Below are 23209 nucleotides of genomic sequence, written 5' to 3'. Positions count from 1 at the left end.
ACTACTACTACTACTACTCAACACTGAGTATGAGAAAGTTGTCTCTCCAAAAGTTACGTCACCCGAAGCGCAGGTTCTCAGTGTGTCCGAGGATCGTCTTGTGGATGAGTTGATGAAACAGAAGGTTAAAGCATTGAAGAACTTTTTAATTCATTTCAATTTAAGCCAATATAATTTGTCTGATCATGAACCATTTACATAATAGGTTGGTGTTGTCAGAAAGCTGTGTAAGGCCTGTAATGTGGACTCCAAGGGATCTCGCATGGATCTGATATTGAGATTTAGATCAGAGATGCAAAACAGGCAGTCATACAACAAAATCTTTCAGAAAATCTGGGGGGCATCAGGTGAGAGAGACTGGTTTAGTATGTTAAAAAAATTCACTTGTTCTCTTAATTTTTTATTTTTTTTTCATTTTTTAATTTTTATTTTTTTTTTTCAGGTGGGTGGTCCATTGTCCTTTGCCCACATGGCGTGGTCTACAGTTTAAAATTTAATTTGAGGGCAGAGAGTCCAAGGGATTTTGTGGACCTACTTTTGTCATGGCAACACATGCCTAATGTGACTATATATGACTTTGCTCGAGGCTTGGCCACACATGCCAATTTACCTGTACCTTCGTCACTTCCATTTCAACCATATGAAGGAAGGCTGGCAGTCTCAACACCTGAGAATATCAACAAAGCGAAGCAGGGAAAGCTCCTTCCTTGGTTGATCGAGAAGACTAATCTAAACTCGGAAGGACATCCAATCACTGGATCATCGGAACACTATGTTTTATATGACAAATTACATGAATCCAACACAAAAGACCCACAGGATGTTCTCAGAAAAATCAGTCTGGTGCCAGAACTACAGGGTTGACTGAACAGCCAAATTGCTGAGCAATTTTTTGCAGACTTGAGAAAAAACAACTACTTTCTCAATAATATGGCTCCCTCGACACACATTTTCATTATGCAAAACATTATCCATCACAAAAATGCATCAGCAAACCAGAAGCTGTTGGAGGGACAGCTACAGCGTGGTCACATACCTCACAGCATTGAAAATGTGGTCCTGTCTGACTTTGGACAAGCAATTTTGAGTCAGTATCCATTTTGTATATCTGTTAGTTCTAATCACTGCTATTGTTTATAAATTTGCAGATCTAATTCTTCTTTCTTCTTCTTCTTCTTCTTCTTCTTCTTCTTCTCCATCTTCTGTCTTTCTCAGACCCACATTCCACAGACAAGCAAATTTCTTCTGGCTTGGGCTTAGGACCTGAGCCTGTGTCAGCATTGAAACATTCACAACATGCAGTTGAGAACATTGGTAAGATTTATTTATTTATTTATTTATATTTTTTTCCTCCTACTAATTCTTGCTAAATTAGTTTGTCTTAAAATATGCAGAAGTGTGTGGACCTCAATGCGAAGAAGTCACAAATTGCAAAAACGTTGCTGCCTGCAGAACTTCATGGTCTTTAAGATACCATTCAGCTCAGAAAGAACTGGTTAGTTTCATAAGATCAACAATACAACAGTTCTGCATAAATTTGTGGTTAACCTTGGGTTCTTAAATATTGCAATTTTAATAGCTCAACTACATACTGGACATAGAGAGGCCTGGGAATGAGCTGATTGTTCGAACGGCAAAGGCATGCCTGACCCGTGCTGATTTTTGGACCTTGGGCTTAAACAGAGACATGGAGTCTACCGTAAGATATTGGTTGTTTTACATTTGATAAAATGTAAATAATTTTTGTTTTGTTACAAGTGTTTCCTCAATGTAATTACATGGTCTGTCTGAATGCTTTATTCTGATTATCTTGCAGGTGTTGCACAGCTAGCTGTGCATCAAACAATTTTAATGCTTTGTCAGGTGACTCTTTGCCTCCACATTGTGCATTAAAATTGCAAGTAGTCATGCATTATCTCTTACATATAAAATCTGTTTCTCTAGATTGGAAATGGTTGTTTTCAACTGATTGGCAGAATTGCAGAGTCAAAGGTACTTTCTAATCTATCAAAGGTGTCCCTAACTTTCAAATTAAGATTAGGCAGATTTTTTTGATGATTCTACACAATTATTTGCAGGGAAAGGACATTCATATTGTTGACCTGTATACCGTACCAACATGGCTACCCCCAATCAGCTGTGATCCAATGTTAAGTCTGCCTGTAAGTATGCACTTTCCCATTACTAGTTATGCTCACAAATCATATGTTTTGATTTAGAATCTTTCATTGCTACTCTTGGATGATGCTTACTTAAAAGAAGCGGTGGTGATTCCAATATGGACACTAGGACACTACCAGCTGTGTGTACGTAATAAAAAATCTTATGATTTAGAAAGTTACAGATTATAGCATTTTGATAATTGTATGAAAGCATTGTTATAATTATTGTAAATGCAGTATGTTAATAGTTCATCTCAGTATAATAGTTTGATTTTAAAATGAATTTCTGTAGGTTTTGAAACCAGCACAGAGAGTGATTCTCTGTCTAGATTCTAAATGTGCTGAGACACCACATGGATTTGGTGTCCAGACATACAAATCGCTGTTGAGGTCCTTACATAAAACATTTTAATGCAGGTTCTGTTGTTTAGAGATGGTCAAGTTCTTATGACCTTTCTCTGTTCAATTATTATTATTATTATTATTATTATTAATATTATTTTTTTTTGTATTTCATAGAAGCTGTTCTTATTTCTATAATAAAGCAGGTTTCTCAGACCTTTTGCATCAGCACCCCTCTTTTGCATTTTAAAGGTACAGATGATAGGGGAAAAAAACAATTGTCATAATTCACTCAGCACCATCTCATTCCAAATTCATATGACTGACTTGGGTGTTACAGAACTCTTTTTGTAATCTCTCTTCTGCAATTTGAAACCAAATGATAACTCCCTTAGAACTGAGTTTGTCACCCCTGCTTTAGAAGTTGGTTATGCTGTTTAGAACTGGTCTGTTTCTTTTGACCAGTCTTTCTTCTGCAAGTTGATAGTAAATGAGAGTTCCCTTGTTTGCTGGAGCTTGAAAGTTTGTTTCTTTTGCAAGCATTTCTAGAGCAGGTTTCTCATACTGGGGGTCTCTGTTTAATTCTGGATTTATCACTTTGTGTTGGTGGTTTACCAAGGCAGAGAAACAAAATAACACTGTTCTCAAAGATTATGGATGCCCTGTCTATCTGAAACAGACCACCCCATATGAGACGCACTGCTGTAGATGTTGAGGAAAGGTTGTTTTACACCAAAACTTATGTATGTATGCATGCATGCATGTATGCTTGTATGTGATAGAGAGAGAGAATATTAAGACTATTCTGATTATTTATCTGTTCATATATTCAATAACCTTGCGCATATATACGCTTGAACAACCTTAGATTTTGTCACTGCAGTTATTCATGTATTTGTCCTTTTGCATTCTTGACAGGGACATTGCATATAGGATAATACCTGGGAAATGGACTGAAAAAACAGGCCTTCATTTACTGGTTGGCTGTCTATCTATCTCTAATCTTTCCATCTATCTATCTGTAATCTATCCATCTATGAAATTGTGCTTACTCCCGCCTTTCAATATAATTAAGGGTTTTCCAGGACAACCATATGGAAACGACTGTGGTATATTTATGTTGATGGTAAGATGTGTACAATATGTTTGTGGTTAATTTATATTGTTTTTGCCGAAATACTGACTTGTCTTTCATTTATAGTCTGCATAGTGCTGGATGCCCCATTTGACTACACAATTGTAAGTATTAGAATAGTTTTCAGTAACTTTGAGACAATGTAACTTACAAAGAGCATTACTTTTTATGTTTTGAGCAGCTGGACATGGCAGAGCTGAGGAAATGGTGGTGCATGTTAATGGAGAACTTTGCACTGGAACAGTAAATTCCTTTTTTGGATTTGAATATTTAAAGTTTTCATGAGAAAGGAATTATGTAACATTCAATATTCAATCACTATTTTCCAGACATGGAAAATTGTTTGCCCACTATGCTGAGGAGTCCAAAGCCTTCCTGAGAGGTGATCAGCAGCCTGTATTTAGGTTGCGAAAAAGGAGGTTTGAAGAAATCTCTCAGGTAAAAGTTAATACTTGGGAATCATAAGGTTTAAAAATGGCATGTTATCATGACAAACCAGGTAAACTTGTGCCTTTTTTGTTCCACTAACAGGAAGAGCCTTTCCACATACAGGTAACATGTATATGTTACTTTGAAAATTGCCAGTTACCTTAAAAAGGTAGTCCTAAAGGTAACGGGCTCAAACTCAGAATTCATGTTTTTCAGGTAGATGTAACCAATCTTTTCACCCTTGAGTTTGCACCGGAGAAGCAGGTGGTTCAGTCTCCATGAAAAGTAGGTATTGTTAGAGGGGTTGGAGCAATTATTGTTCAGCATATTTTTATTTATCCACTTTTGCATTGGTCGTTTCTTAGGTGTGTGTCATGACGGATCTTGAGACTGCCAGTCAGTGGTGCATTGAGAACTCTGAGGATCTTCTTGGATCAGTTCAGCTTCCTCTTATACTGTGCATGGAGGAGGACGAAGAAGCTGCTAAGGCCTTGGAACGGTTCTTCTGTGCAGAGTTCATCTTTTAGAGCCACTGATATTTGTTTTTAAATTTATGTAGGACATGCATACATTTTTAGAGAATGTGGTGGACAACATGAACACAAAATTGAAAGACAGTGGTCTATATTTTGTTTTATTTAATGATTTTATATTTTAATAGTATAGTCAGTAACATTTCATTTATTTTATGTATGTATTAAAATTATTCAACAACCGCAACTGTGAAGAACCCACATGCAACGCCATGTTTTTATGTTTTATTATTTACTAAAGTCAAATATCACCAACTGCTGGGTTGAATTATTTTATCGTGTGTCAGTTTTGGAAAGCATATTAGCGTTGAATGTGACTAGCAGACTGACTTGTTAATTGATGATTTAATAATTCATTATTAAATGTTATATACATAAATCTTTCATTTAAAAAACAATAAAAATAAACACTAAACATTTTAAACAACTGTTTAATAATTGATTATAAAGTTTTACAATGACAAATGATATATAATTTGTCATTCTTACAATGAATAAATAAATAGTTTTTTTTTTCGATTTCAATTTAATTACTATATAATTGTCTTAATTTCAGTTCGGAAGAAAGTTTTTAATAATGTATTACCAGTAATTAGTAACGTATTTTGCCAATATGCGGACCATCTACGTACATATGCAAAGCAATCGGACATTATTACTGTAGCTTTTCAATAATGTCTTAATTTTATATAAATCCAAACCGTGACCTGAACCACCAGTCGTTACGGTACTCTTAAAAAGCAGTAATCTCCACCTTTTGAAAATAGGATTTCACCTCGTGAAATACTTTTTCATTTTCATATATATTTTCAGGCAGCGTTAACAGAATTTCTTTTATGCCGTGCCTTTAGTTTGCTCTTTGACGTATTTCCGCCTTGACCCACTGCAAAGAGCGAATGCGTGAGCCTGAGCGTGCATGTCCTCAAAGCGCATGCGTGCGGCTGACAGTGCATCCCACTAAACCCCGAAATCACAGCAGATATCTCATCACAACTCCAGCCAAACACTACCTCCTTGTTCATCCATGGCTTCTGATTAGGGTGCGTTGTGAGCCGTTTCTCTGTTGTAACACAGTCAGTGGTGGTGTTGATGAGGAGGTATAGATATCAATGTCCGTGTGAGAGCCACAGGCAGCCTGAGAAGCAAACATACTCCAGTACGTGTATTGAAACCTGTCCCGAAGTAAAGAGTCTGCTCCAGCTGGCCACACTTTGATGGTCCTCACTGATGGCTTCACACGGTTGATGAGGGGTGAATACTCACACCTCAAAAACAAAGAAAACATATCAGACTGTCCGAGGTGGGGGAGGGGGGTCGTGGTGTAAGCTCCATCAATGTTTGTGTAAACATGATCCAAAGTTTTGTCTCCTCTGGTGTGGCAGGAAACATGCTGGTGAAATTTGGGGAGCTCTGTCTTTAATTTGCAGTGATTAAAATCACCCGCGACAATAAAAGCAGCCTCCGGGTGAGCAGTCTGTTGTTTACTAATGGCCGCATGCAGTTCGTTCATAGCAAGCTTGGCTTTAGCATCCGGTGGAATATAGACTGCAGTTATAATGGTGGAAGTTAACTCCCACAGCAGATAAAAAGGTCTACACTTAACCATGAGAAACTCTAGGTTAGCTGAGCTTTCCCAACAATGACAGTGTTCGTACACCAAGCTTTGTAAACATAAATGCACAATCCGCCACCTCTGGTCTTGCCAGAGTCATAGGCTGTCCTATCTGCCCGGAGGGTGTACCATCCAACAAGGTCAATAGCATTATTGGGCACGTCGATGTGTAGCCATGTGTCTGTGAAAACCATGACATCGCATCACCCACAGTAAGAGACTTTTGGATTGCAAAGTTGTAACTCGTCCATTTTGTTCACCAGTGACGGCACATTAGCGAGGAAAATGCTGGGTAAAGAGAGCCGGAGCAGTGTTAGCTTTAGCTTAGCTCTTAGACCTCCCCGCTTCCCCTGCCTTTGTTTATGATCTCGACGCCGCCTGCGAGCACTTCCGCCCGGCCGGGTAGAGTGCGTAGCCTCGGGTGTTCTCGAGATCTCCGGGATGAGTTGAGGATTGGTGATAAAACTATTGGAAAAGTGCACACCAATAACCAAAAGCTCCTGTCGGGTTTAAGATGTTAAGGCAAAGCTGTTCAGTACGAACAGACCCGAGATGAGCAGGAAAAATACTGCAAAATTGCAAAAACTGGAGAGACCCTGAGCCTCGCAAGTGCATATATACATATACATATATATATATATATAAAATATGTGTGTGTGTGTATATATTAGGGGTTGCACGACTACTGATTTCTGCTAGTCGATTACTTATTTAACTAGTGGTTGATGCTACTGTAAATGAATAGACATTAAATCGTTTTAATCAATAAACGTTAATTAATTAACTAATTAATTAATAGCCTAATGCAACAATTACATAACATACGTAAACTGTCAAAACTTAATAATTATGACATTACATATTTTAATTTTCATGTAACCAGTATTTGTATCTGTAACAAATTATTAGTATCTGTTTTCGGATAAAACCAGGTGTCGTACAGTTACTTGATAAGACCGTTATGACTATCTTTTTCCCCCTGTAGTTATCACTGAACAAATATGCTGCGTTAAAGTAAATAATTATTCATTTCAAAAAATAAATTAATCATATAAGCAGAGACGTCATGACAAACATATAGTGATCATTTGAACACGACTGAATGAATTCAGGGTGCACATATTCATTATGCAGAATTCTCAAAGCGAATCTTTTTGAACTTACTTAACAAATGTGCGTGTGCCACGCAAACCAGCAAAAAATAAAGAAGCAAACATAGAAAATGTATCTGCATCTAAGTTGATTATTAGCCTTCTTTTAAGAGAGAGAACTGGTTTGGTTTTTAAAAGACTGAGGCGCGCAAACGCGGCTGTTTGATTGCGCGATGTTTATTACATTCATTCATGTATCATTTCGTAGCCTACGGTTTAAATCATTGCCTTTTAAATATATACAAATAATAGACCGTGTATGATGTATTATTATAGGTGATATTACTCTCGCCAAGCTCTGATTTCTGAGAGATGCACGGAGAGACCCACAAATGCGGTGTTTGATTTGCACTCTTTTCGTTCATAAAGTTTATATTCATTCACTTCACACACTCATTATTGCGTGACTTTAGAAGTCTGTGTATAATATTGCGCTGATCACCTGGCTCAACTGTTATCTAGCAAACAGCAGAGTGTGCCAGCCTCAGCCAAATATTCAGGCAGAATTATTCCTTATCTGTTATTCGTTTTTGAAGCCATTATCCGTGCCATCTCGGCTTCGCGGGCAGACCCCTAATTATTAAATGACATATTTTACATGTAACATAGAGAAAGTGATAGAAAGTAACAGCTACACGCAATATTGTAATCCTACAATTTGCGTTGTAGGCAAACTGTGCATGTATTATGGTTAATCCACGCTTGAGTAGTCGATTGTTTCCGACAATGCCGACTAGTGGTTAAAGTAGTCGATCATTCGACTATTCGACTAGTCTATGTAACGCCTAGTAGGGTAGAGTGGGGTAAAACGCCCCCCACCTGTTTTTCCCAAAATAACCACTAGAGATAGTCAAGATACATTTTCACTGTTGCTATGCACTACGTTTGACAACAGGGATAAACAAATCTCCTTGGAGAAGCTAACGACAGCGACGTATTTGAAGAGAAGAGGATTACATGGTAAGCGCTATAATTTTCAGATATTAGTAAACAAGTGTTTAAGAGAGTATTGTTCTGCAGGATATCACAGTGATGTATGATACATGAATAGTGAAGTCTGTAGTTTGAGAGGATATGTTATTTATAAGGAATATAATTATATTAAAAAAATTAAACATTTTTTGAAAAAGTCATAGGTTGTGGGGTAAAACGCCCCCTACGCTGAGGGGTAAAACACCCCCCAGAGGGCATAGTTTCTCTCTATCATAATTACTATAATAACATATTTCTGTCTATCAAATCCTTTTTTTACACTTAATGCAGTATAACTAGGAGGTAAAATCAAAATATTTGAACAAAAGAAAAAAAATTACCTCAAGTGAGCATTAGGCTAGCTTGATAGCACAGTTAGCTCACTGATGGAAGGTGGTTAGGTGACCCAATGATATAACATAGTGGCTTTTTAATGCATTTATTGAATGTATTTCACTACATAAATATACAAATTTATAAGTTTAATATTTATTTAGGGATTTCTGTTTTTCTTGGTGATAGTGGTGAACAAATACATCAATTATCAACCCCATAAAGGCCTAGTGTAGAAATCTCAAACTCATATATATATATTTTTTTCTCTCCATATAGATGCGGATATATAAAAGAAAAAGTAACCATGGTGCTTATACAGTGGCAAGCTCTACAAAATGAGATTCGAGGGAATTCATCTGTGAAATGTGCATGGATGAACAGTGAAATAGCTAATGAATTAATGTTTATTTATTTATTTATTTATTTATTTATTACTTATTTGTTGGCATGGCTTAGTTATATGTATAAATATAATTGTTAAAATGGCTGTGAATGGCTAATGAATTAATGTTTATTTTTTTATTTATGTATTTATTTATTACAACATATTTGTTTGCATGACTTAGTTATATGTATAAATTTAAATGTTAAAAATTTGGATATGTTGGACATTTCTCAAATAAATATTAATATATATATATAGGCCTATACATGTTTATACATTACTTGCCTTTTACTTTTAGAGATTAAAAACTAGTCTGTTAATTTTGCTGTTGATCTATGAAGCAAACTGGTTGGTAAGAAAGGGGGCATTTTACCCCACCTTGGGGGGCGTTTTACCCCCACCGCTGGGGCAAAACGTCCCCTTTGTACAAAAAATATTTTCAGTCAAAAAACTAATTAATTATGAAGGCTGAGCAATTTTCAATATTTGGTGAATAATTCCTGCCATAGTCACTCAAAACCGGGATGGCAATTCTAGTCACATTTATGTTTTGTTTCACTATAATGTCACATTTTCCTTAAGGGGGGCGTTTTCCCCCACTCTACCCTATATATATATATATATATATATATATATGTGTGTGTGTGTGTGTGTGTGTGTGTGTGTATATTAGGGGTGTGCAGCGAAGCCAGTATTTGTGTCTGTATTTGTATCTGTATCAATCACAAAATTATTCGTATCTGTATTCGGAGGCGGAGCTTGAACCAGAACTGAACAAATAAGCAGTTTAACTAAAATAATATTTTTTTTATGATTATAACATTTAGCCTATTTAAACATCTTCTAACAGTCGGAGCCGATTTCCTTGTATAGGAAACCTATGGGGAAAAAAGAGAACAGAGTATGGAAAAATATTTCCCTTTTTTTCCCCTTTTTTTCTTTTATTTTTCTATTCATTGTTCTTAAATATAAAATTAATAATTTCTAAAATACATTTATCATACAAGTTGGAAGATTTCATGACAAACATTTAGTAATTAATTCAAGGCTAACATTACATTATGCAGAACTATTTAAACAAGTCTTTTTTTAACTTCACTAAACAAATGCCATGCAAACCAGCAAAAGTTAAGGAAGCAAACATGTAGACCTAGTAGAAAATGTATGTATATGTAATGTGATGTTAGCGACCAACAGGAACAGTTTGATATGGTCCTCAAGAGCCTTGTCTCCCTGCTCCAGCAGGAGGAGGAATTCAGGGCGAATGAGGGGATCCATAGGGGCACACAACGAAACAAAAAAAAATAAAGTGAAGTGACGTGACATTCAGCCAAGTATGGTGACCCATACTCAGAATTCTTGCTCTGCATTTAACCCATACGAAGTGCACACACACAGAGCAGTGAACACACACACACACTGTGAACACACACCCGGAGCAGTGGGCAGCCATTTATGCTGCGGCGCCCGGGGGTAGCAGTTGGGGGTTTGATGCCTTGCTCAAGGGCACCTAAGTCAAGGTATTGAAGGTGGAGAGAGAACTGTACATGCACTCCCCCCACCTACAATTCCTGCCGGCCCGAGACTCGAACTCACAACCCTTCAATTGGGAGTCCGACTCCCTAACCATTAGGCCACGACTTCCCTTAAAAGAAAAGCACTGGAAGAAAAACGAGAAAACAAATGGAGGAGAAAATATGGAAGTTACTGTTTAGGTCTGCTGTCACAATCTCCCTAGAAGGGAAAAAGGAATTAGGAGTCGCTGGATAAATCACAAACAATAGTCTTATATAGTCCATTGGAAACAGAGAACAAGGAGGACATTCAACAAGTAGACCTGGCAAACAAGAACAGAAAGGACTAGGGCTTTTAAAGACTGGATAATTGGGGAGGAACGAGACAAACCTGGGATCAAATTAACACAATTAACAGGAGATGGAAACTGGATCACGGAGCAAAACAAACACACAGACAGGTCCATAATCCTGACAGTGACTCTGCATAATTGATTTTTAGAATATAGATCACAATTCTGAAAACAAAACATTAGCCTAGACAACCAAACTGGCATAATGTAACATATTCAATCTACATTTGATGTGTAACCTTAGTTCTAAACGTCATTCACTCTTGATCGCGGATGCCGCAACATCAGTCTATACCTATTCAAACTATAAACTTTTATGCCAATACTTTCGTTATTATTTAATGTTTGCAACACAGAAATGTAGCCTGCTGTGTAGACTGTTTGTGAAGCGGTTTCAAACATAAGACTTTACATGATGATTGCTGCTCTCTCTGGATCAGCGGCTGCAAGAAAAGAGGGTTTAAATATTCAAATGTGATTGTAATTTCAAAGGGTTAATATACAGCAGAATCATCATCATTTAGGAATAAGATTGCGTGTGTTTAAACCGAGATTGCGATCTTTTAAATATGACTTGTGCATACATATGAGCCTATAGTTATATATTTTTGTAGTCTATGTCATATTTGTAAAATCCAGCAAAACAGTAACATCCAAGAAAAATCCAAAAGAGTACTCCAATAAATAGGCAATGGTCATGGCAGGCAGCAAACAATCAAAAACAAAAAAACAGTCCAAGATCAAAAACACAAAGGCAAGGAAACTAGGAAACTCTAAGAACTAGGAAACTCTGAAAACAAGGAACACAAGGAAACTAGGAAACATTACAGGCTATCAATCATCAGCAGTGTGAGAGTGTGTGTGTCATTCTTATAGTGTGTACTGATGTATCCATGTATGTATGTACCAAGAGCCTTTTAAAAAACAAAATAAATTCCTTGTATGTTTGCGCACACTTAGCAAATAAAGCTAACTCCGATTCTGATTCTAAATAAATGTACCTTTTTTAAAATGCATAGTGTGCATAATGTGCTTACAGACACATTCATAAATGTGTGTTCCTACAGTATACTAATGTGTCTTATTTTTATTAATTCTATTAAAGTGTCTATTACATTATATTATACAAGCTTTAAGTTGACTTGAGAAAGCCTGCATAGCCTGAAAGTCTTAGGTAGTTTTAAAAACTTAAAAGTCATTTAAGATTTAAAGTAGTTTTAAAGGTTGCCTCAGAGGTTCGAAGTTTGAAGGCAAGATAATGTAAAAACATCAAACAAACAATCCATTCAAACCAACACTCTCAAAACGGATATCGCTGTCTCTGTTAAGCCTGAAACATTGCAACTTTGTGCACTGACTGAATGTCGCCAGTCTGCATGTGACAAATTGCCAGCACCTAGAGAGTGTCCTCCTCACGCAATGATTGACACAGTGCACTCTGTTAGTATTACCTGACGTAAACTATGGCAACAGTTTGGAAGACAGTTACTATACTGAAATGCAGAAGGCTGCACTTCTTATGTATGCCATATATCCATTTCAAAAGTACAAATTTACACATTACTGTATGTGGAATATCGATTGAAAAAGACTGGATATGATTCACAATTACATTTTTACTAGTGGTCTGCAAAAAAAAAATGTAATAACTAAATAAAACCCCTTAAAATGTCATTGTGATATAGAAAAGAAAAAGAAATATGGGCACAAAGGTCGAAAATACAGAATTAGAAAGGCAAACACAGGATACAGCCCTTAGGCAGACCTTTTTTTTTGCATGCAGCACTGTATGAGGAGTTTCAAAGAAGTGGTTTATCATTGGTTGATCTACATTCCTTTCATTAGTGAAAGTCAAGATTCACCTGCACAATTCATGGCAAAGATACAAAAAACTAATAGAAATGTGTGTTGAAATTATGCTTATGACAACTAGATGAATCATTTTTTGCAATTAATGAATTATACAATGAACTAAAGACTAGATGATGGGGTAAGACTATTGCACAGAAAACTATATAAATTCCATAATTTTATACATTTTAACATTTTCTACTAATATGTTTCTAAAAGTAAAACTATCAAAATGCATATTGTTAATTTCATATTATTGTTATATTATATTAAAACAATACTGTAATGTTATTGCTAGCACTAACATTAGCCTAGAACCAAGTAATGTAAAAAAAAAAAAAAAAAAAAATCCAGATTCATTTATAAAATTACATTTCTATGGTTAATCCTGGGAACTTGATGTGCACTTTATATGTGTCTGGTGTTGAATAAAACAGCATTGACCAGGAGCTGATATTTTCGCCATTGGTGAGGCAGCTTGTTGTGGTGCATTTTCGTCTCTGTAAAAATAATCTTGTCTCCCTCTACTCTATAAGTCACAGCTTTAGGCAACACCTTTTTACCCGGACCGATGGAGCGACTGTACAGCCTTTTATTTGCCAATCTGATGGTTATGAGAAAATGTGGGATTTTTTTTAATGTGGGATTTACTTTTGAAACCATGGCATTATAATAGTGTTATATTAACACTTGTACGCTGTTCGTTTAGGGCTGTTCAGGGTCTCCCAGACAGTAATATGTGATTATTGGTAACATAATAATGTGAACTGTTGCTTTTTGACTGTTGTTAGATCATGTCGTTTAAACATGCTCATGCTCTTCATCTTCTTTTAGTTGTATTATTCTAGAAGTGTCTGAAAATCATATGACAATGTATACCAAACATAATCAAATTATTGACAGCCTCCTCCATCTTCCTAAGATGATGAAGAAACATCCATGATTGTGACGCATGGTGCATAAATAAATAGAATTGTAAGATTATTGAGCATTGCACAGTAATTTATAGTACTTTATACCATTAGAGCGAACACACAGATACTCAGGTACTCACAAAAAAAATAGATATTCCATCAGTTCACCCTCAGAAGATGATCCAAGAGTGTTGATGTCAAATAGATGTAATGATGGTACATTGCACAGTGATTTCTAAATATACTCCTCTGAGGAGGAACCCAAAACTATAATTTTGGGAAGTATGTTGTTTCTCTTGTTCATGTTTATTCCTACAAATGTGCAGTATGGGTGAATTTGCATTTGAATTTTCAATCGCAATTTGTTACTGAGCTTTGAACTTTGTCATTCTGATACAACAAATAAAATGTCATAAATGATATTTACCTAAAATGCTTGGAGTTTTGCTCTGCTGTGCTCTCCTCCTGTCCTTTAAAAAATGACTCAAAGTTTGCCCAAGTTGTTGAGCGTTGGTTGACGCCCCCTAACCCACCATTAAAGTGAACCCAAGGCTCTTTTAAGTGCCATCCGCAGGCCACTGCATCTCCAGGTGTGCAGGAAACTGTTTTTAATTTGTCTGCCTGAAATACATTGTCTGTATTTGCAAAGTTGTATTCCCAAGGATTATGCAAGCAGAATAAGTAATTTTATTTAAATAAGTTTATATAAATAGTAATTTTTATAATAATGACAGTTAACTTATAGTATTTCCAAACCTGGGGGGGGGTGGGGCAGTTGTCATGAGATCACAAAGAAAACCAGTCTTGATATAAGATGTAATGAAGACATGATTTCTCTTTATTTTATTAAATTTTCTTTATTGTGAGAGTTACCAACAAAATTCCCAGGAAAAACAAACATAACCACTATCTGAAGTGCAGTCAAAGATGTTTACAATCTTAAAACACTTCCTTTGCAGCATTCATAAAACATGCATTTCATGTCCATGACTGCAATCCTTTATCAGCTAACCTCTATCAGAGAAAACCTCCCACATACCAAAAGAAATGAAGCTGGAAATATATTCCCTCCAAACAGCAAAACATGATCAGTGCAAAATCCATACAGATGTTAGATATCAATAAGGTAAAAAATTAAAAGGTGAAACGATTACCTAAAACACACCACAAACAAGCATGCTTTGGCCGTAAATACTATGATTAGGGCTGGCAAAATGTTTCTTCAAATATTTTCTCAAATTGCAACACTGTTGGGGATTTTGTCTGGGGACAGATAACAGTAAGCCAATGTCAATTCATCATTCCGGTTCTTGATGATGTTGGTCACCTCTTCTAGTTTATGGCGGAAAGTCTTTATGGCTTCCTTCGCTGGTTGCTCTGTGAAGTACATATCTGGATACATGCCTAGGAACAGCTGGGAAAAAAAAGTTCTTCAGAAACCAGAAAAATATTTTTCATTCTTTTTACAAGGTAAACTGACTCATCTCTAAACTCCACCCCCTTGGTTACTATCAATCACTCAGAGAAGAGAAGCGTATAAAACACCCCAGAAAAGAATATACTCATAATATTGAAATATCTGGAAGAATTTGCCGTGTTTCTTTAAAGAACTTGTTAAATTATGAGGTAACATGATAAGAACTGCAGATCAGCACTACAAATCAATGCAAATGATTGATCAATACGTCATGTCACTTCATCTCATCCAAATAATTTGACTAATTTCAATATATAAGATTCAACTTGTAATATTTTTTAAAGTTTTAAAAGAATGAGTCAAAATGACTTGTACAGCCAATTTGATTGTACTACATTTTTGTAATTAGAGAACGGTGGCAATTTGTTATAGTGAGCTGACAACATTTGTGTAGACTAGACTGCTGCCATGTTCTCTACAATTTCAAGTGAAAAGCGAATGCGAATCAGAAATCAAACCTCATTGTTCTCGGTCTGAGTGAGGGCCCAAACTGTTGCCAGAGCCTTGCAGGAACAATCACGGTCAGGCAGACTATCCATGATATACTCCATATCCACTTGGCCCTTCTTCTGGGGAGGCGGCTTGCGCATGGTGGAAGGACTGTTGGGGATCCAGGCGTACCAGTCAAACTGGAACACAAACTCTCCAATATTAGCTTACAGATATTATCCAGAATCAGTTTTGAAGGGTTAGTTCATACAAAAATGAAAATTCTGTCATTAATTACTTATACTTTTTGTGTGCAAAAAAAAAAAAAAAAAAAAAAACGACTTTATTCAACAATTCTTCTCCTCGCTGCCATTGTAGAGAGTCCTCACGATGCATGTGCTTGCTTCCACGTCATGTAAGCGACGCATGCCCAAGACGGTAACTCGGGGAGAAGAATTGCTGAATAAATCATGTTATTATTGTTTTCTTTGCGCACAAAAAGTATTCTCGTAGCTTCGTAAAATTACGATTGAACCCCTGATGTCACAAGGACTATTTTAACTTGCTACATTTGTGTGCGTTGATCATTGCTGTCGACGGAGGGTCAGAGAGCTCTCAGATTTCATCAGAAATATCTTAATTTGTGTTCTGAAAATGAATGAAGATCTTGCAGGTTTGGAACGACATGAGGGTGAGTAATTAATGACAGATTTTTTATTTTTGGGTGAACTAATCGTTTAAACGCTCTTGCCGTGTGCATAACCTCACCTGTCCAAAGTTGACAGCAGCATGTTGTGCTGAAGCTGTGAAAATCACGACAGTCAGGTACTCGACCAACTGCTCTCGAGATTCCAGAGACTTTGGAAAGTCTGTAAACAATGGCGGTACGCATTTAACTTGTGCACAGATTTAAATGTAACTTGATACACACAAAGATGCATGCTGAATATACATTACAAACAATCATGCATGCTTGTGCAGACTAACACACACACTAACATTTTGATAATTTGAACTTGTACTCACTGGCAGAGTTATTCATGCCAGAGCAGGCAACATCCTTAACAAATCCTTGAATCTCCTCATCTTGTTGAACCTTCTCATCGCTGTCATAGTAGATCTTGACCACAGCAGAAACAAAGCTACAGAGAGGTAGAAAGAAAGAAAAAATACTCATTGGCCCGAATGTGGACTAATTTGTGTTTTTGCAGTAGCAGTGCTGGATCTGAACTGTTGATACCCTGCCACCTACCAGTGTATTGCCTCCCAGATCATCTTTCCATCGTCTCTGTAATAGTATTTGGGCACATCTTCCATTCCTCGAGCTTTTATGTCCTCAGGGAAGCACAGGGACTTGTAGGTTAAAGTCTCCATGGCATTTTGTATCAGTTTCCCCATCCCATCTCCACTGATGCTACCAACCTTTGGATACCAAGAATACAGTCAATCTTTTGCCTAAATATTTTCAGAAATTAGCTAGACTGTAAGCATTTATTTAGTCATGTGACCATCTAGGGGATAATGGGTGAAGTTCTGGTATTCTGGTGGATGTTTTTGCACTTGTAGATATTTAGGAGCTGAATAGGTCTGTGGGTTACACGGTCTATTAAAGCAAACACCAGCTAACTACAAATTAATACAATGAAGCCTATGTATTTAACAAGAGCATTCAGCAAAAAGACACTATCACAAGCCAAAAACTTGGATAATGATAAAGATTTCTTAAGACCGTTTGCATCTTTAAACCTATATCACAGATAGATATTATGGCTTGCCAGACAAAGACAAATAACCAAATATGAATAGAATGGCTCTGGATCTTGACCAGATGCTGTTTGTGTATGGATATATTAAATTAGCTGTAAAGCTACCTGGCTGAAGATCCCGTTTTTACTGATGAGCTTTTCTCGGGCCTCTGCATTGATTGCAATTGTGAAACGAACATGAGGCATCAATAACTGTAAGAAGCAAAATATGCATTTAAATGTGCATTAAATAATTTTTTATAAATTATTCAAAAAGCATAATGTTAAACAGCAAAAGTGGTTTTCATGTAGTGCTCTTGAGGCTTTTGGTTGAAAAAAGGCAAGGATATCAAAACCAGCAACCCTACATTGACACATGAAAGCACAATCTGCAGTTTAGCACTGAATCTAAATATCATGACTGAAATACAGGTACCTTGTATACGGGATGGACGGCAGAAAGCTGTCTGTATATGGCCATTTCAAAAACCTCTGAGAACAGATGTGTCTTGAGAAGGTGTGTGACCAGCTGGTGTACATTGAAGTCAGAGGATTTCACCCACATCTTGGCCAGCATCCAGTCAAACTTATTATCGCTTGGGAGAAAGATCGGGCTTGTTTCCCCTGGGGTTTGACTCAGCTGATTCAGATATAATAAAGGCAAACTGGACATTTGTATCTACTTCACTGCAAAAGGACTTTTATTTTTAGTTCATTTATGTTTTCATTTGATACTGTTTCTATATGAGACAGATACCTGAATGGCGATTGGTACAATTTGGTTCAGATCATTCTTGTACAGTAGGCAGATGGGTGCAGTCAGATAGCGCTGGCTGCTGGATGCTGGCACTCCCTTCAGTATTTCATAATCTGCTATGTAGATGTTTCCTGCCTGTAAACGTGTGTTCATGGGTGAGTAGTTTAGAATAAATGGTTTGTAGGTTAAAATAACACTGATTTCAGTCTTTTATATAAACTGAATATGTGAAGGAGGTCACAACACAAGCAAATCTTGGATTTGATAATTGACCAGCTGTTCAAGCGATTTATGTTTCACTGTTTCTGAGTCTGACCTGTAATTCCTCTCGTAGTGTGTGTCCTGTCTTCAGACAGCCCTCGACCATCTCGTGTGTGACTGGAAACTTGTCTGGAAGTTGCATGCACTTCCTGATCATGACAGGATTGCAGCCGTTCCTGATAACTGATAGCCAAACATGTAATCTTGATTCCAGTTTTGCATCACGTTCTCTGTCCAGATTACAAAAGAGAAACTTGAGTCAAATGTCAAAGGCGTTACTGGTTTCCCGCAACAATTGTGTTTGGATATATAGTTTTTGTTTAAAATAAGAAAACTGACAAACAATCATTGTGTAAACATGGTTTCCTGAAAAGGAAACAAGATCAAGTTCCGTTGAAAGAGAACAAACATTCATGACAGAGGAAGAAATCATCCAAACCTAGTACTGCGGACTTGTGGCCCAGAGTTCCCAAATGCTCAAGTATCTGTCCAATATCTTTAATGTCTTTCCAGGACTCAAAGACTCCGAGAAATTTCTCAAGACCAAAATACACCACCCTGAAACAGAGTGCATACAGTATAGTTAGAAACATGAACACAATTTTATGGTACTGCATTTGTGCTGAATTTCATTCTGAAAAACTGAGGGAAAATTCTTTAACAAATCAACAAGGACTGTGGCTATGACACAGTCCCCCAAACTTACACTTTCCCTAAATTGTAGTACCAGTCGAATTCTTTTTTTACATCAAACTGAACTTCTTTAGGAAGATCCTTCACATCGGCGTCTATGCTCATAGGGAGGCCTGGGCTCCATTCCTTCCATCTTCAACAAGAAAAATGACAACATTACTTGTACAGTTACACCAAGAATTATATTTAAAGGGAAGTGTTTTCAAGAGCCAGAATGTGGGTGCCCAAGAAGCAATGATCCAGGTCAGTGTCCAGTTCAAATACTGTACTTCCCTTGAGTTGAATGGAAATCTTCCTTGTCTAAGCCCAACACATTACTTTCTATCTCAACTAATGGTCTGAGTTTGGGGCATGGCGACTAATGAGTCTTTTAGCAAGGTAGGGAATATCTGAACAAATTCCCTTAGGCATTAAGTCACAGAGAACTCAATAAATCTAGCTCCGAATAATTCTTAAGTCAATTGTAATATGTATCTTAACACTTCTGAGAAGAATCATTGCACATCATCACTGTTTTAGGAATATGTACAGCTTCCATTAATTTCTTGTTGATGAGCTGTTTGTTGAGCCTGTCCTCCAACAAAAAACGACCATATAGGTCGTTTGTGCAAGCACCTTATTACGACCTATATTTACGTTTTAAAAGTTAAGGGCGGCCTCTAGCGGGCGTATGAAATCTAGCGTAAAAATAATGACAGTATCGCGTTGCGTCTGTCGTCATGAAATGACGTATAACGTCATTACCAATCAAAACGCACGTTTATTTAAATGCAATGTGTGGACTTTTTACACAGATCTCACAGTAATTCGTACATATTTTACTAGGTGGCTTATCCCTTCGAATGACCACACCTAACCCCACCCCCCTAAACCTAACCCTCACAGAAATCATGCTAAATTATGATTTATTGAGCATATACATTTTACGTGCACGTCCATTCTCTGGGATCGAACCCATGATAGCATGATTGCATATCAAGGTAAACGCAATAATCTACCAACTGAGCTACACGAGACGCAAATCACAGCGCAAATAAAAGAGTACAAAACATTAATATGAAAACGACCTTTTGCCGATAGGGGCGCAATTGTAGTATACGCTCTGATGGGTCGTATTTCAGGGATTTGGACAAACGACCTATACGAGCGTATTAGTTGGAGGACAGGTTGGTTTGTTAGATGACAGTATTTGTGCTAAAGAAATGCGAGCTGGCAAAAGTCAAAACACCCGGTACTTTTGAGCATGTAAAGTTGGTGATCAGAGTATCTGGATCAGTTACACCAAAAAGAAATGAATTTCTAGTCATAGAAAAATAAACTTTATTTGTGGAAAGGCCAAAACAACAGCTGCAACTGGGTAAGCGAAGTCACTTTCTCTGCAGTGGTGTCTTTGTGAAATCGGCTAATTGGAAACCAGAGAAATGTTGTAAAAGTGCCTTTATTTACCCCATTATAAATTTAGTCTAGAAAAGGTTAATTTGTCCCTTGTCATTTTCTTCCACTGACCCCAGATTACAAACTAATTCATATAATACAGGTGAATTTTAAAAAATATTTCCTGGTCTTAATTGGACCGATACGGTGCTTAATATTTGTGTGCCAAGCACACTGAACTGTGTCTAGGGAGGAACAAAAAAACTCTCTTTCATCAAACCTGAATATTTTCTGTCTCGATTCCAGTTCATCTTTTCTTTGCTCTTGAAAAGATTTGGTGTCATCCTGAGGCAGTCGAGCTAAATGAACGTGAGGAAATAGATGGCACACACATAACACATAGAAAGAACAGCATTTAAGACATGACTCAATCACAACTGAAATTTAAACAACAATAAAAATAATACTGCTTTATTAAAAACTGGATAATGAAAAAAATGGGTCTGTACATACCAGTGCCCTCTCGGATCATCACTTCATTTTCGTTCACTAGCCACCAGTAACAGGGGAACTCAAAGCAGTCTCCAGAGGGGGTTTGCACTTTGATATGCTCACAGAACCATGGATGATTGTGATGATCCTTTTCAAGTTTCACCTGGACAATGTTTCCAATGTTCTTCTCCACATGGATGTCAAGGGAGAACTCCTTTAATGATAACATTTATTAGACATGTTATATGTGGGGGGAAAAAATACAACAACAACAAAAAATATCTCTGCAGACTTTATTAAATTGGAGACGTTTTTAGGCTAAACTGTTAAATAACATTAATACAATCACTTGACCAATAGGTGGCACTGTGACCAAATAGATGTGTTTTGGTCAGTGTGGGGTGACAAAGTTAGGTGTTAATACGCCAAAATGTATAGCATCAGATTTAGTCGACCAGAGTCGATTTTTGTGAAAATTGGTCACATGATCCAAAATGATGGCTTTTCAAGAAAGCTCAAAACAGCAAGTTTAGCCGGCTAAAGTCGTGTTCACTCTTGGCGTCTTTTTTGACAAGATCGCTTAGTAAAATAAAACAATGGCAGCGTTTTGCTTACAAATAGCAACTGAGGGTTTGTTTTGTTTCTATAACAATAGCTGCAACGGTAGCCTAGCGCTGTGTGCTACGGAAATATGGGCTTTTGAAGTTAACGGGGAGGGTGATGTCGGTTCACAACGACGTTTTTGTGGGAGCGCGACATTAGACGGGGAAGAAAACTGTATGGTGCTTCCAACAATTTAGTTAACTCCTTGTGCTCCGAAACTAGTACAATCTGTCTACCATCTATCTTCTCCTTATTTTCCGTTGTTTTTGTTGTTATGGAAACGACTCGCCACTCGCTTGTCATTGGTCAGCTGTCAAAAAGGCGTTTGACGTACAGTGGGGCGTTTTTTTTTCTTTTTTGAGAAAAGTTGAACTTTTTTTCAACTTAAAAAGACACTCTGAGCTGCAGAAAAAGACGCCGGCGATGGTGTTTGAAAAAGCGCTCAGGACTTTTTTGAAAACACAGTTTACTCCATAGGATTATAATATAAAACAGACAATGTTAGCTTAAAAAAAAGACACGTAGCCTAAGGTGTAATTGGTATCATTGTTCTCGGCATGTCCCAAAGAATCTAACAAGACCAGTCTCACGACAATAAAGAAAAGTAACAGTTCAGACTGTCTTCTGTCTGTGTGCCAAATGTAATAACTTTTGTATGTATGGCTCTATGTGCTGCCATAGACTTCAAGAGGAAGAAAAGAAGAAGAAGAGGAAGAAAATTAATGTGCCTATGTAACTTTAGTGCTTGGCTCCTAATAATAATAATCTTTAGAAGAACAATAGGGCATTTGAGAAAAAGTTTAACAAAATGCAAAGCAATGAATTGAATGAATGAATGAATGAATGAATGAAGTATTGAAATTCAAGGTATACTAATATTGAATAGGAGGTTGACTGGGAAGTCCTCACTAAAATGTATTTTAAGTGTGATATTTAAACACCAAACTGAAAGTGCAGTTATCTGACAGGGTATTTCCCTAATGTTTAAGCATATGAACACTGGTTAGAATAATAAAACCGTAATAAATGTATTTATTGGGAAAGCAGAAATTGGCAAATACTAAACTTAATATCCAGCTGTATAAAACTAATATATATATATATATGTGTGTATGTGTATGTGTGTGTGTGTGTGTGTGTGTGTGTGTGTGTGTGTGTGAAATGATCAAAATAATAATAATAACAACTGCTAAAATAAAAATATAAAATCTTCAAAGGTCTTACCTTTTTAAAACGAGAAAACCAGGATTGATCCACCAGGGTTCTTTTACTGCTCTGCTTCTCTGAGTCCAGCAGCGTCAGGTAAATGTTGTCCATTTTCTCAAAACTGAACTGTCTAACAGTATATACAGTCACCTTGTAGGTCAGCATTGTGTCTGTGTGGAAGGATGTACGATCTCTAGATCCTCAGCTTTATTCCTACTCAGATTTATATAATGTTCACTTCCGACACATATACATTTGCTCCACCTCCTGTGACATCATAATGTGGGTGTTGTCCACCAATCAGAAACGTCACGTAAATACCTGAATATGTGCACTGTTTCACGTGAGGTAGGCACAGATGTAGTGGTATTCCTGTGGTTCAGGCGATCAATCACCTGTCACTGATAAGCTTTTATAATTGCAATTTAAAATTAGCTTCCTTAAATGTGGAGAAATATAAGAGTGTCATTTAATGTGGATATA

The 23209-nt window shown here is 36.9% G+C and overlaps 1 protein-coding gene across 1 annotated transcript; it reads right to left on the bottom strand.

Moving 5' to 3' along the window:
* Positions 1-14532: 14532 nt before the first annotated feature.
* LOC109101776 (polyunsaturated fatty acid 5-lipoxygenase-like) lies at positions 14533-22931 on the bottom strand. Its single transcript, XM_042754386.1, is given in 15 exon segments — positions 14533-15103; positions 15625-15795; positions 16364-16464; positions 16622-16737; positions 16848-17017; positions 17467-17553; positions 17777-17980; positions 18098-18232; positions 18414-18539; positions 18542-18588; positions 18798-18916; positions 19065-19184; positions 20706-20784; positions 20939-21131; positions 22745-22931. Coding segments are annotated over 15 exon segments (1995 nt in total). The 5' UTR covers positions 22892-22931; the 3' UTR covers positions 14533-14923.
* Positions 22932-23209: the final 278 nt, after the last annotated feature.

Source organism: Cyprinus carpio, unplaced genomic scaffold (genome assembly GCF_018340385.1).
Source record: "Cyprinus carpio isolate SPL01 unplaced genomic scaffold, ASM1834038v1 S000006503, whole genome shotgun sequence".
NCBI lineage: Eukaryota > Metazoa > Chordata > Actinopteri > Cypriniformes > Cyprinidae > Cyprinus > Cyprinus carpio.
Note: the sequence above shows the minus strand (reverse complement) of the source record. Positions and strands in the feature narration are given on the sequence as shown.